At 54.1% G+C, this 12,976-nt stretch overlaps 4 protein-coding genes across 4 annotated transcripts; 2 read left to right on the top strand and 2 right to left on the bottom strand.

The window, feature by feature from the left end:
• Positions 1-1,410: 1,410 nt before the first annotated feature.
• PHYSODRAFT_303870 (pepsin-like aspartic protease A1) lies at positions 1,411-2,829 on the top strand (the record flags this gene model as incomplete). Its single annotated transcript, XM_009534121.1, has 1 exon — positions 1,411-2,829. One exon carries the CDS (start codon positions 1,411-1,413, stop codon positions 2,827-2,829), a length of 1,419 nt encoding a protein of 472 aa, XP_009532416.1.
• A 149-nt stretch (positions 2,830-2,978) lies between these two features.
• Positions 2,979-3,828, bottom strand: PHYSODRAFT_515572 (hypothetical protein; the record flags this gene model as incomplete). Its single annotated transcript, XM_009534120.1, has 2 exons — positions 2,979-3,601; positions 3,681-3,828. 2 exons carry the CDS (start codon positions 3,826-3,828, stop codon positions 2,979-2,981), a joined length of 771 nt encoding a protein of 256 aa, XP_009532415.1.
• Positions 3,829-5,448: 1,620 nt separating this feature from the next.
• On the top strand, positions 5,449-8,506 carry PHYSODRAFT_317347 (hypothetical protein; the record flags this gene model as incomplete). Its single annotated transcript, XM_009534119.1, has 3 exons — positions 5,449-5,480; positions 5,532-7,146; positions 7,217-8,506. The coding sequence occupies 3 exons, from the start codon at positions 5,449-5,451 to the stop codon at positions 8,504-8,506; spliced, it is 2,937 nt and encodes a 978-aa protein (XP_009532414.1).
• Positions 8,507-8,702: 196 nt separating this feature from the next.
• PHYSODRAFT_456962 (hypothetical protein) lies at positions 8,703-9,047 on the bottom strand (the record flags this gene model as incomplete). The annotated part of the gene is made up of 1 exon (XM_009534118.1): positions 8,703-9,047. A coding segment is annotated over one exon (345 nt), but the record flags the coding sequence as incomplete, so codon positions are not given.
• Positions 9,048-12,976: the final 3,929 nt, after the last annotated feature.

Raw genomic sequence — 12,976 nt, 5'->3', positions numbered from 1 at the left:
TAGAGACTCGCACTACAGCCCCATCATACCCACCTACACCAACGTTTTGCCACTCGCATGGGCACTGTTCACCTACATATATCGTCCGAACGACTGGCTTGTGGAGTCGTGCTACAATCGACAGTGATCTCTCGCGCAACGGTGACCACTGCAAGCTCGTTCGCAATTACAAAGCGAGGTTGACTTACATACAGACGCCATGCCTTCTCCAGACATGCCTGACGCGTTTGGTTTTGCAATCGTCGATGCTGCGGGGAGCTCGACTGCGGCCGTCCTAGGTTTTCATGAATGTGTACCAAACATCACGCCAGAACGAAGGAAACTGAATACCTGTAGCGAGGACGATGCTCAAGTTGAGTACATGCAGCTGCGTTGAAGGTTGTATCCTGATTAAAAAATACGAATTGAATGCAACTGGTCCAAATCCTACGAGGACTCCGTTTCACAAAGACAGCGTAGGTGACGACGAAATCTACACGAAACCTGCACGACCGAGCTTGACCAGTACCGTGATGCCAGCTCGGCGACTTGTCCGTGCAGAGATAACATTGCAAAAGGGCAAGTTGAAAGGCAACCGCAACCGAGTGTCACACACCCGCGACCTAAATCAGGTGCGTCATCCTGCTGGGTGTGTACACAAGCACTGGGTACAAGACCACTTCGAGGTGACAGTGCCCTGGCACAAGCAGCAGGGCCTCCGTCGAGACGGCAACAAACGACGCGCACGACTGGAGCAACGTCGACAATGGCACAGCCGACCCGACAAGCGGCCAAGGTGGCGTCTGCATAGAGCTCGTCCGCGGGTCTCCGCTGATCGATTTTGAGTTTCGAGCAGTCGATCAAAACGTCGCAGCGCGATTACGTCGCTGTCAAAAAGGATCTGTTTAAACTGATATTGCAATAGTACCTGAACCGAACATTCCGATATCAATTCGCAGTACTATCCCTCTATATAACGGTGTTCTCTGACATCACATGTTATAAGATGCGTCCATTTTTCCAGCCGACAGTTGTCTGCGCCCGTGCTATGCTCTCTGACTCGCGTTCACTATGTCGCCGCGTGAAAAGCCAGCAAACGTCACGCCCGGGGCGCAGGACACCGCGAGCAAAATGCACTCATAGAGAAAATCGAGGGCCAACGCCGGCATCTCCTGCAGCGCGCCCGCATCAAGCTCAGCTGAGCGCGCCGGAGGTAGCAGGGCCGCCCCATACTGAAGCCAAGTGCAGGCTGTCGCAGAGCTAGCTGCCCACCGACCGACCGACATTCAGCAGTTCCATTCCAAAATCGGCGCCCGATTGTTTAGACACTTGCGACTTGGAAGTGGACACGGTCTCCCAGTCTCCAGCATATCCCACCCCACTTTGACTATCTAATCCGCCCCAAGGCAGCAAGACTTGTTCTCAGTAGCCATGACGACGTCCAAGGCGGTGGCCAAGGTGCCCATGCGGCGCGGGCAGTCGCCCTGGACGCGCTCTCGCCGCCTGGCCAGCAGCGCCAGCAACTCGAACGCCGTGGACATGGAGAACTACCAGGGCACCATCTACTTCGCGGACATCGTGGTGGACGGCTCGACCTTCGTGGTGCAGGTGGACACGGGCTCGTCCGACCTCTGGATCTCGTGCTACTACCTCAGCGGCTCGACGTGCTCGTCCACGTGCCCCTCGGACGCCAGCACCATCTCGTACGGCTCGGGCGACGTCTGCGTCGAGGGCACGTCGGCCGACATCAAGTTCGGCAACGTGGCCGTGTCCGACTACGTCGTGGGCGTGGCGCAGGGCAGCAACGTGAACCCGAGCAGCTCCAGCTCGCTGCTGGCGGGCGACGCCGAGGGCCTCTTCGGCCTGGCCTACGGCTCGCTGGCGACACTTCCATCGCCCGGCGGCCAGTTCATCGACTACGTCACGAGCTTCTCCATGTACCTGACCAAGGAGGACAACTCGGACGGCAGCTTCCTACTGCTCAACGGCGTAGACGACGAGCTCATCTCGTCCAACGGGCTCATGCCGTACACTGTGGACCTCAAGTCGTCCACGCCCACGCACTGGACGATCGGCATGACGGCCATGCAGATCGGCAACAACTCCGCAGTGTTCCCGTGCTCGACCGCCAGCAGTGGAAGCTGTGACAGTATTGTGGACTCGGGCACGTCGCTGCTGGCGATGCCCAGCTCCGTGTACTCGGACTTTGTGAGTACGTACTTGTCGGGGTGTCAGCAGTATTCGTCCGGATCGGAGATCTACATGTGCTCGAGTGACGTGGATCTGCCCCGACTTGCGCTCACGTTCGGAGACGTGACCTTCTATCTGGAGAAGGACGACTACATTATCGACCTGGGCGCAAACATGGTCGTGGTGGAAGTGCAAGCCACGTCGAGCAGCAGCGGCTCGTACGCCAACACTTGGATCATCGGAGAAACTTTTCTGAAGACCTTCTACACGAGCTACAACGTCAACGAGTCGGTGACGTTCTACTGCGTGGAGAACAGCACGTGCACACCCGGGTCTCAAGCGGTTTCCTTGCCGGCGTCGTCGGATTCGTCCGGTGACAACACAGGCGGCGGCGGCTTTGGCAGCGGCAGCGATGGCACCTCCGGCACTTTATCCAGTGATGACAAGAGCCACCTCGTGACGATCCTGGCAATCGTGCTGGGCGTATTGGCCTTCTTCTTCATCATTGCGGTCGTGACGTATCTCTTCCGCTGCATCTGCCGACGCAAACGCGCGTCCCGGCACGAGCAATCGCTGCAGCCGGTCTTGGTCGTACCCGGCGGCTACTACCAGCCGCAGCCTGCCGTCCAGCCTTCCCAGGGCTACTACGCCCAACACTAACAGTAACATGCAGTTTTGATATCTATAACGAACCAGCACCGGTAGCTCCAAGGGGGCCGCAAGAGCTTTAAAACACTCGTGGGGAAAGTATGGGTGTGTACAGAATTCATATATATTTTCTCTCGCATTTGCTTCCGTTGATGCATTCGTTAGTCGCTGATCTTCAGCACTTCGGACAGGCAGATGTCCAGCAGATAAGCTGTGAGCCCCCAGATCACGTGCGGGCCGCCCGTGAAGACCGGAGTGGCGTTGCTGTGGCGAACCCAGTTGTCCTGGTTCATGAGGTCGCGTAGCGGCACTGTGAAGAGCGACTCCACCTCCTGCTCGTTGATGGCGACGGTCTGGTCGCTCATCTCGCCGATGAAGCCCACGACCGGCGTGACGGCAATGCCCGTGATCGACGTGACGCTGGACCAGTCGCAGCGCAGCACGCCCAGCACATCCACGCCCTGAGGCGCCAGCCCCACCTCCTCGTTCATCTCGCGCAGACACGTGCCTTCAATGCAAGAGTCGGTGGGGTCGACCATGCCTCCGGGGAAGCAGACCTCGCCCTTGTGCTTGCCGACGGTGAGCGAGCGCAATGTGAAGAGCACGGACGGCTCGCCCTCGAACGTGCACAGCGGGATGACCACGGCCGCGCGCGCTGAGTAGGCCTTGGTGATCTGTCGGGGCAGGCGGCTTAACCGCTTGCGGATGCGCTCGAGGTGGCGCTGGCCGAACGCCTTTGCAAGGGGCGTACTCCTCTGTGCGTTCATGTCGTGCTGAGCAAAGTCTGAATAGAGAAGAAGAAGAGTCTGCGTCAGGTTCGGCAGTAGTACCTAGACAAGAAGAGAAGCAGATCATTGACGTACCGTGGTATGGCTTCAGCACCGCCTCCAGTTCGTCCAGCTTGCCCTCGCTCAGCAGCTCGGCGCACAGCCAGAGCGTGTACTCTCTGTCCTGGTACGCAGCCGCCAGCGCCGGCGCCGTGTAGTTGTTCACGAGGAAGGTGGCGTCCATGCGGGGCTTCTCGAACTCGCGGGAGAAGGAGCTCGTGTCCTTCACCTCCTGCTCCTGATGCTGCTGCTGGTGGCTGGCAGCCCACGCAGCGTCTGCGTCCTCTCCCTCAGTCGCAGCACCGGCAGCTCCGTGTTGGCTGCTGCTGTGGTAGTACAGGTAGTGGTGGTGGTGGTGCGCGTGGCTGTCATTCGCGTGCTTGGCGGCGTGGCCCGACGACAGCTGCGTGTTGTTCTCGCTCTCGTGCGCGCGCGAGACCGAGGCGAACGCGCGGCTCAGCGCTGCGGGCAGAGGCCGCGGACGCGTCAGGGCGCGGCGGCCCGAGGCCTCCAGCAGCGTGCAACCGACTCGTCGCATGGTACGGGATGGTATGGGTACTAAACGCTTGGGGTGTCGCGGTCAATTAGTCAACTGGCCTGGCAGCGTTTCGTGCGTTGCTGTCCGGAGGTGCTGCTGCGAATGGCGCCGTCTTTGGGGCGGCCGCGGCATACTTGGAGCAAGTCTGTCCGTGTCGGAAAGACGGCGCTATTTTGTGGTCTGCCACGCCAATCACGGACTTCTGGCCTGGAACGAGGGAGGACACGCATCCTTGCAGACTCAATCGCATGGATCACGCGCAGCCAATGGGAGAGCTCTGACCGTCAGAGCCCAGACTGACGGGCCGCAAACTTCAGAAATCGAGAGCAGCTGGCCAGTCGCTGCTTCGAGTTGGCGCTGTCTCATGCGGCGCGCGAGCTTGAAAATTGCCGCGAGCGTCGCTGGCAGATTCGCTCGCGGCGCTCGAGATTCCACGCGCGGGATGGTGGCGCTGGAATGAATTGCACGATGTGAGCCTTCTATCGGCTGGTGAGAAGCCGGCATTTTAATGGATCTCGCCATTGCGCGGGCGGTGATGCGTGACGACGCTGCTCAGCGCTATCGAGCCACGATGCACTAAGATCGCCATTACCGCCGCTCTACGCCTGCTCGTCATAGCCCTCGCATAGTGCAAGCTCACTTGGAGCGCAAAATGGGCGAAGTTACAGGGTAAAAAGTGATCGAAGGGGATCCCTGTGTTGTTGTGCTAATAAACAGCTTAAGGAGTTTTCTTTATTCCTTTTGATACCGAGGACTAGCCTGGAGAGCCCCATGCAGTGTGCAGTGGCTGAGGGCCCCGAAATTTGATGTCTAAGAGCTTATTCAACCAAATAATTTTAGAGCTCTGTTGACATGCGTTGCCACAATCAATACCCACGGCAATGCATGGCCGATGATACCTTACTCCTCGGCTGTACCTCCAGGACCCGACAGCATATCGCTTACAACTCACGCTGCCAGCCAAAGCTACACCCAACTGTCACCGCTGTTCATCGATCTCACGCAGTAAATACGGATGGTAGATGAAGTCGCCTCGCTCTTGATGCAGCTCCATCGACTCGAGCTCGAGACGAAGACGCTGGAGCCGCTGCACAGATCGAGCACGAAGCAGAAAAGACTCGAGGGCACTTGATTTCTGAAGTCTGGAGCGCGTGATCCATGCAAGTCTCGCGTGTCCAGCCTGTTGTAGACGAATCTTCAACTTTGACACTCACGACACAACCTACGCCCATAATCGACCTATTTCAACGCCACAATCTGAGTCGCATGCCAGCGCCGATATTCGCGCACCTGCACTCGTCTCCGCTGGTGGTACGGCGCCGTGCGGGCGCCAACTGGCGCAGCCTCAGCCCCCACGCGGGCGAGAACGGCTCGTCCAGCGGCCTGGAGGCCGTGGAGCTCATCGACGTGAAGGCGGAGCGCCGGCTGCTGCTGCAGACGCTGCGCGAGAGCGGACGGCGGCTGGCCTGGCACTCGGAGGTGGCGGACCTGCACGCGTTCCGCAAGGTTTTGTCGTTTGGATGTCGTGCGCTGCACTTCTCGGGCCACGGCGTGCCGGGCCAGGTGATCTTCGAGACGCGCAAGGGCGAGGCGCAGTTCGTCTCGCAGAAGGAGCTGCAGGACCTGTTGCTGGCGGGGGGCGCTGAGAGCCGTCGCCCGAGACGCCGACGCGACAAAAAGATACGCCAGAGACAGAATCGACGACGTAAAAGTGCCGAATCTAGTTCTGAAAGCGAATCAAGTTCCAGTTCTAGTTCAAGTTCTGGATCCAGTTCTAGTTCAAGTTCTAGTTACAGCAGCGATGATGATGCTACGTCGGGGCTCTCCTTCACAAGTCACAGGGTTGAACGAGGCTGGGTGGCCTTGGACCCGCCTCCGCGGCCCAGAGTTCCGTTGCAGTTGGTGTTCGTGAGCGCGTGTCACTCGGAGAGTGTGGCCCAAGCTTTCGTGAGTGCCGGGGTGCCCCATGTCGTGGTGGTCTCGAAGGAGGAGAAGGTGCTGGACCGCAAGGCCATGGAGTTCGCCAAAGCGTTCTACACGGCGCTGTTTGCAGGCCACTCAGTGGCCAAGAGTTTCCAGATCGGACGAGTGCAGGCGGACATTGCAGTGACGAGCAACGGGAGTGGGGTGGGACTTGGAGGACGGTCGGAGTTCAAATTGTTAGGCGACGGAGACCACAACGACGCACCCTTTAGAGATGTGCCGGTGGGTGACTGTGTGGAGACCGACATAGGCGGCAGGAGAGGAGGGAAGGTGACGGTGAACGAGTGCGATGCTGTGGCCGAAGTTTTTGTCGGGAGATCACTGGAAGTGCACCAAGTGTTCAAGTCGCTGGTCGAAGGAGCGCGGCTCGTGAGCATCACTGGAGAGCGCGGGATCGGCAAGACGGAGGTGGCGCTGCAGTGCGCCCAGTACGCCACTGAGCGTCGAGTGTTCAGCCACATATTTTATCTTAGACTGAGCACGGACGACGAAGGAGAGGGGCCGAGTGACAAGGCGTGTAAGCAGCACGCTGATCTTGAACCCGCGGTGCTTGTGGGAAAGTTTGCCAAGTGCTTGGGGCTTCAAGCGGCATCCCTCGATGAACTGGCCGAGCAGGCACGACAATGTTGCGAGACAGAGACTCAGGGCGACGGAAGCAGTTTTCTCTTGATTTTGGATGGATGTAATCGTGCACATCGACTGAACTCGAGGTTCCGTGCTATCGTTGCGATGTTACTGCGTCGCGTCAACTCACTCGCGCTTCTGCTGACGGGCGATGGGAAGTTTGGGGTGATGGACGGCGTGGGTGAAAAGATCATTCCTGTTGGGCCACTTCCACCGGCTGACGCTGCGCTGCTGTTCACCCTTCGAGCTCCGAGGAAGATAAAGGCTCATGAAATGGGCGGTAGTACCGATCTCGAAGCATTTGGCGAGCACCCCATTATCAAGAGCCTACGTGGTCATCCACGGACGATCTGCGGGGTACGTTTAGCTTGGTTTGCTGTTGGTTATGTATCGAAGCTGTCCTAACATTTCTTTATGTGGATTTTAGGTCTCGCAGTTCTTGGAGAATAAAGATATGGAGCTGGATCAGCACGAGTTCCTGAGCTACATCATCCCATCGGTCAACACGGGGTTATCTATGAGCAAGTTGGGCGGTGCTGCGGCTCCTGATTGCAGCTTGGAGCTGCGACACGACCAGGGAGTGCATGCTCTAGCGCGGACACAATCTGTTGATGGTTGCTACTCTCATTCTCACGAGCACCATCATCACCATCACCACCATGGGCATGGACTCCCATCTTGTATCGAGGAGGGGATGAAATACCAGCATCGACTACACGGTGCAAGCACGCACGAGTCTGCACTGCGCCGAATGAAACCCGTTGCATCCCACTCGGATATTTTCACAGCCAAATCTCCTTTAGGACTGTCAACAGGTCAACAAGCGAAAAGCAACAGTGGCGACGCGCTCGGCTTTCCACCAGCCAGCAGCCATACACTTGTATCGTCGCGGAGCGAGCCAAGTCTCACCGGTGCAATCACAGAGCCGACAACTTCGCTTCAGCAGCTCTGCCTGCTTAAGGTAGCGGATCACGTGAGACCCATTATTCAGAGTGAAGGCGGCAGCTTGGTTTGGGCTCGAGCTGTGGTCATCAATGCTACCCTTCCGAGTCTTAACCCTGACGGAGGGTCAAGAGACAGCTACTCAGCGGCTGTAGTGCGTCAATTACAAGAGCTGAAGGACATCCCTCTGGACTGGATAGCGCCGCAAGTGAGCTGTTTCTTCGCGACCAAGCTCAAGGGAGACGCTGCGAGGCGTCCTTTGTCTACGCGTAGCATCGATTTCCTGAGCAAGAGCTCGCTCATCTGGGGCCGCGAGGGCATTGCACCTGCTCAACGCGGTGGGGCAGTGAGTTTGCGCATGTTCGCTGCGTTCTGGGGATGGTTCCGCCCGCTTGTTGACTGCGTCTTGTACTCGACACTATGGCCGCACACGGAGCCGCGTTTGCTGCATGGGTTCCTGTCCAAAGGTGCCTGTGTCAGTATGCTCGAGAGCGCTCCTCCAGGGACGTTTCTACTGCGGTTCAGTGAGACGCGTATGCGCTGCATCGTTATCGTGTACGTGCGCGACGACCAATGCGTACAATTCGTGCCGGTGAACTGGCAGCCAGAACGTGGAGACTGGTTCGTTGCACTCCAAGGAGGGGCGAATAGTGGTGCTGCTGAAGGCAACGGCGTGACATTCCCGACGCTGCAGGAGTTGATTCTCAGCGTCAACGTACTGAAGTTCCTCTTCCCGCAAACACCGAAGGAAGCAGCCTTCACGCTGCAAGCTTAGGCGTGCTCACATTGTACAGTAGATGGAGCGATGCAAAGGCGGCGCTGATGCCGCTGCTTGAAACATGAATTGAAGAGTGAATGCAAGATCATGCGCTGGATGGATTCAAGGATTAGATGTCAGCAAGGGGCCTATATTATAATGGAAGAAGGAGGTTTGGCAGTACTCTCTAGGCGGAGCGCTGCACCTGTGAACGGGATTGCTGCATCTGGAGATAACTACAAATTGCGGACGTGATCAAGTCGCCATTGAGGATTGGACGACTGAGCTCCAGGTCGCTCTTGAGCGCAGGGTCATCCGGCATCAAGTTGTAGCGGTACAAGACAACCCACCGCAGCGTCACGCCTGCATTGGGCTCACTGTTGGGCGTGATGGTGAGAGCACAGATTCCGAAGTGCAGCGGGTTGGTAGTGGGCACTGGATGCAGCGGGCCTTCAGTGATAGCGTCCATGTAGATCATGCCGTGGTGCGCTGTTAAATTTGAACACACGACGTGGTTCATGGTTGCGATCAACCCAGTCTCTTCAAAGCTTAACATTCTTTCTGTGAGGTACGGTATCGATGTCCGCGACGTTGGCGACCTTCGAGTCACTGCGACAGCCGAGCAACGCGACACTGTGGAGTCTCCGGAGCATTGTTTGCATTCAGCTTCTAGGGCGATCTCAAGGATCTTGGACGGGGAATTCTGTTTTGTGCTCAGATCTCACGTAATGGCTCACATCCAAAGCGGTGGCGAATGATCAGGTCTCGCTGACGCCTCTTATGATGTTGGCGTTTAGCTCGATACAGCTACCGGATACCATAGCCCGCCAAACTGGCGAAGCTGTGAAAATCTATCAAGCGTACGGCTAACATTGTACAGAGAAAAACTACCCTGTCAAGTATAAATGTTGTGTGCTTCTCAAAAATGTGTCTTTCATTCCTAGCCTAGGAATTATCGCACACGACTACAGCATAATTGTGGCTAATACGACTTGTAGCAACATTTCAGAGTTTTCTGGGTCGAAGTGCGCATAGATTTACGTGAGATGCTCTATAACATGACACATTGTGTGCTTCAAGGCTTACGCCAGCCCGTCATACTCACGTCTTCTTGTAAACCCAGTCTTAGTCACTGAATGTTCGACAGCCGCACCGGCTCAATTGACGGTACTTCATGTATTGTGGAAACCGATTAGATTGCCCGAGCGGATTAGCTGATAAAGCAGCGTTCATGAGAGATTTGACTGGTACTAAATCGGGGATCCTTATGATTTCATATGGCATTGGTAAGGGTATAAATCGGTGTAAGGTTAATAAAATGGGGGTTGCCTCATTACCTGCCAGAAATACGACGAGCGACCACTTACCGCCACGAGCTGAGTGATTCGCGTACCGGTACCTACTAACGAGAAATAGCATCGCGTGTATTAAATACGCTTCTGTGAGCTTCGATGTGTACTGCTATCTATTTATCAAGTTCTGAAGTCATGTATTTGCGCTGTCATTTCTCGTCAGCATTAGCGTTTGTCGGTTTTACGTTAAATCGGCCACCGAATGCCGTGTGGGTGTCGGACATTCGGGCTGATTAGCATGCAAATCAGCCGTCCCGGGTTTTGTAAGCCGTGGAGCAGCTAAATCAGCTTGCCACATGGCGTTGTAGGCACAACTGACCGCTCTGTCAAATCAGAGTACAAATCTTAGTCTGTCGATCTAATTAGGAGGTCGGATTTAGCAAATCAGACCCGATTAAGCTTAATCATCTGCTTTATCAACCGATTTATATCCCAATTAGACAATCTAATCGGTTTCCACAATACTACTACGTTTACTGTATTGTGGTTTGCACGAACTTTGGCATGCGATTAAGGGCTCTAAACCAACGAGCAAATCCTTCCCGGTGATCATATCTCGCAGCCTAACTAAGTTAAAGTTAAGCTAATCAACCGCCAGTACCAAGCACAACGCAGAGTAAGAACGGAGCGGTTGCCACTGCAAGAATAAATCGGTTGTCGCTGCAAGAAAACAAACCGAGAAGGTCCCCGATAGAATGGCGCCAACTCCTTGCATAATAGTAAGCACCGATTTCGGCGGGGACGTTTTCTTTCGCTCTCTTCGTCGTGGCCTTGCGCGTTAAACAAAGCTCGAATTTCAGAGCACGGCATATAGTAGCAGTATAAAATTTCTACTAGAAATGTTTGGAAGTGCAGGAAACGCTGACTTTAAAGCTGCTTGCAGCTCCTCGATATAAAAACAGGGATGTTCTTCAAAATTGTAGACGTAGTTTAGTACTACGATAGATCGCCAACGCATGTCAATCATCGACTAGAAAGCAATCAGACAAAGCGAGCGAGTTAGAATTAGAATGCCAGGGCCGTAGTATTGTCGGATTTACTCCAGCCATTCAACGAAAGTGAGCATAACTCAACGTTAACTCGTTGTCTTATTGCCGTTTGCAGATATTTTGGCCAACGCATGCTTATTATTTCGTTAATAATCTCGGTTTTAATCCAGTCAGCTCTTAATTAAGACCTAGGTCTGATTTATATATCTCGCCAGTACGGTCTAACATCCAAGCTTGAGGCTCTGTTTTCCCGACCAAAACGCTTTTCTGCGGCTTGGAAACGCAGAAATGCCATTCCAGACAGGCCAAACCGAGTTTCTGGGCCTAAAAGCTCGTGTCCACTCGTATTAAGAGACAGGCGTGGTCTATTTTAGAGGTCTATTTTAGAGGACAAAGTATTTGCAAGCGGCAATAGCAGCTATTCTATCTTAAATCGACGAGTTAGCCTCCTAACTCAACGATGGGCTAATCACCGTGATTTGCTAAAACAACGAATTACGTCGTTGTTTAGACAGAAAGCATGCAAGGCACAATAGTAGATACCGTGGTAGTGTAATACATGTACGGCTCCTCTCCACATTTGGACTGTATCCTATCGATAAACAAAAGCGCAGCCAGGACAGAGACTTCGCACTCGATTCCCTACGATTCGCATTCTCCGTCCTCTAACCGAGAATCCTGTCTGTCGGTCATCGCGCACGCTTTCCGCCCCTACAGCCTAGACCTGTCAATTAGACTACGCTACTGCGGCCTTATTGCATACATTATTCACTCATCAAGTCGACTGGAACTGGCTTTTTAACTATCTACGAAATTACAAAACTAGACACAATCACGCTAAAAATCGTACTTATGCGGAAATAATCGGACTTTAACGGGTGTGATTATCACATCCCCCATTTTGAAAGTTTGCGCGCGGCGAACGAACGGACCGAGGAAGCGAGCGGGAGGGCGCGTGGCGTACGGGAGTGAGCAGCGGAGTGCAGCGGCAGCAGACACTACTACAGTGAGTAGATGCATACATCTACATAAATAAACTACATTACGGTTTCGGGAGTTCCGCCTGTTGGGATAACTGGTAGTCGAGGGTTTACAGTACGGAATTAGGGGTAGACTGGTGCTTATTAGGCGTTCATCTTCTAGTACACCAAGAATGTGTGCGAACGACGCATTTAGACCACCTAACGTTGCACATAGATTAACTGATAAACAGCACGCGGCGTGGTGTAGCTGGCAATCGTGCTGTATTCATTTGCAGGAATCAAGCATTATAATACACCCATTTGAGTAGTCGCGTGCTCAACTTAAGTTACTACTACGTAGTAGTTGGTCGAATTAAGTAAATCCAGGTGCATCACCAGCGCGCGCATCGAGGCGTCATACTTACGACTTTTTATGTTTTTTATTAAGCTGATTAATGGCAGGATCTTGCTGCAGTCCGACACTCGCTTCCATAGGAACGATAGTCGCATCAGCCAAGTGACAACAATGCACTCCAACTCAAATCAAAATCGATCATATCCCAGGTGCCGTAACTCTCTCGCTTCAACAAAACAATTTTAGAAAATGCTGCTCGAATTGCGCGCAGCGCACAACAGCATGGTCGTGCGCAATTTCGAATTACTGTTACTAAGTACTGTACGCCATGCACCAAGAGCAATGACGCGTTATAAATCCAGATGAAAGATGCAGAGTAGGCAAAGCGTAGAATAGTAGTGACACTGGCAACGCATGCAGCTTTCAAAATAAATGCGCGCTGCTACCCTAGATACGTGTACCGTAAACTACTGCAGCATGCACATAATGCAGGTTAGTGTAGACATTGTCGTTAGAGCAATATATATATGAAGCTATTGGCCGGACCCCGGGGTCCCGCATCATGTACCGATGGCGACCGGAATTATTTATTTTTATCGGCGGGGCAGTGATAATATATATGTTGTGACAATTTTGTGATAATTTTTCGAGTTTAGCTAGAGCTCATTTCACCTTCAAGCATCTAGCATCCAGTATGAAGTCTAGGCGAACTGGAGGTGCAGAGGTTCCTCGGCTCAAACGTGATACTTAAGTATTGAAATCGTCGTGACCACAAAGCTGCTGCATTCGTTCGTTCTGTTAAGCGTCTTGGTGAAGATACGACCAAGAAG

The sequence above is a fragment of the Phytophthora sojae genome (assembly GCF_000149755.1).
Source record: "Phytophthora sojae unplaced genomic scaffold PHYSOscaffold_7, whole genome shotgun sequence".
NCBI lineage: Eukaryota > Oomycota > Peronosporomycetes > Peronosporales > Peronosporaceae > Phytophthora > Phytophthora sojae.
Note: the sequence above shows the minus strand (reverse complement) of the source record. Positions and strands in the feature narration are given on the sequence as shown.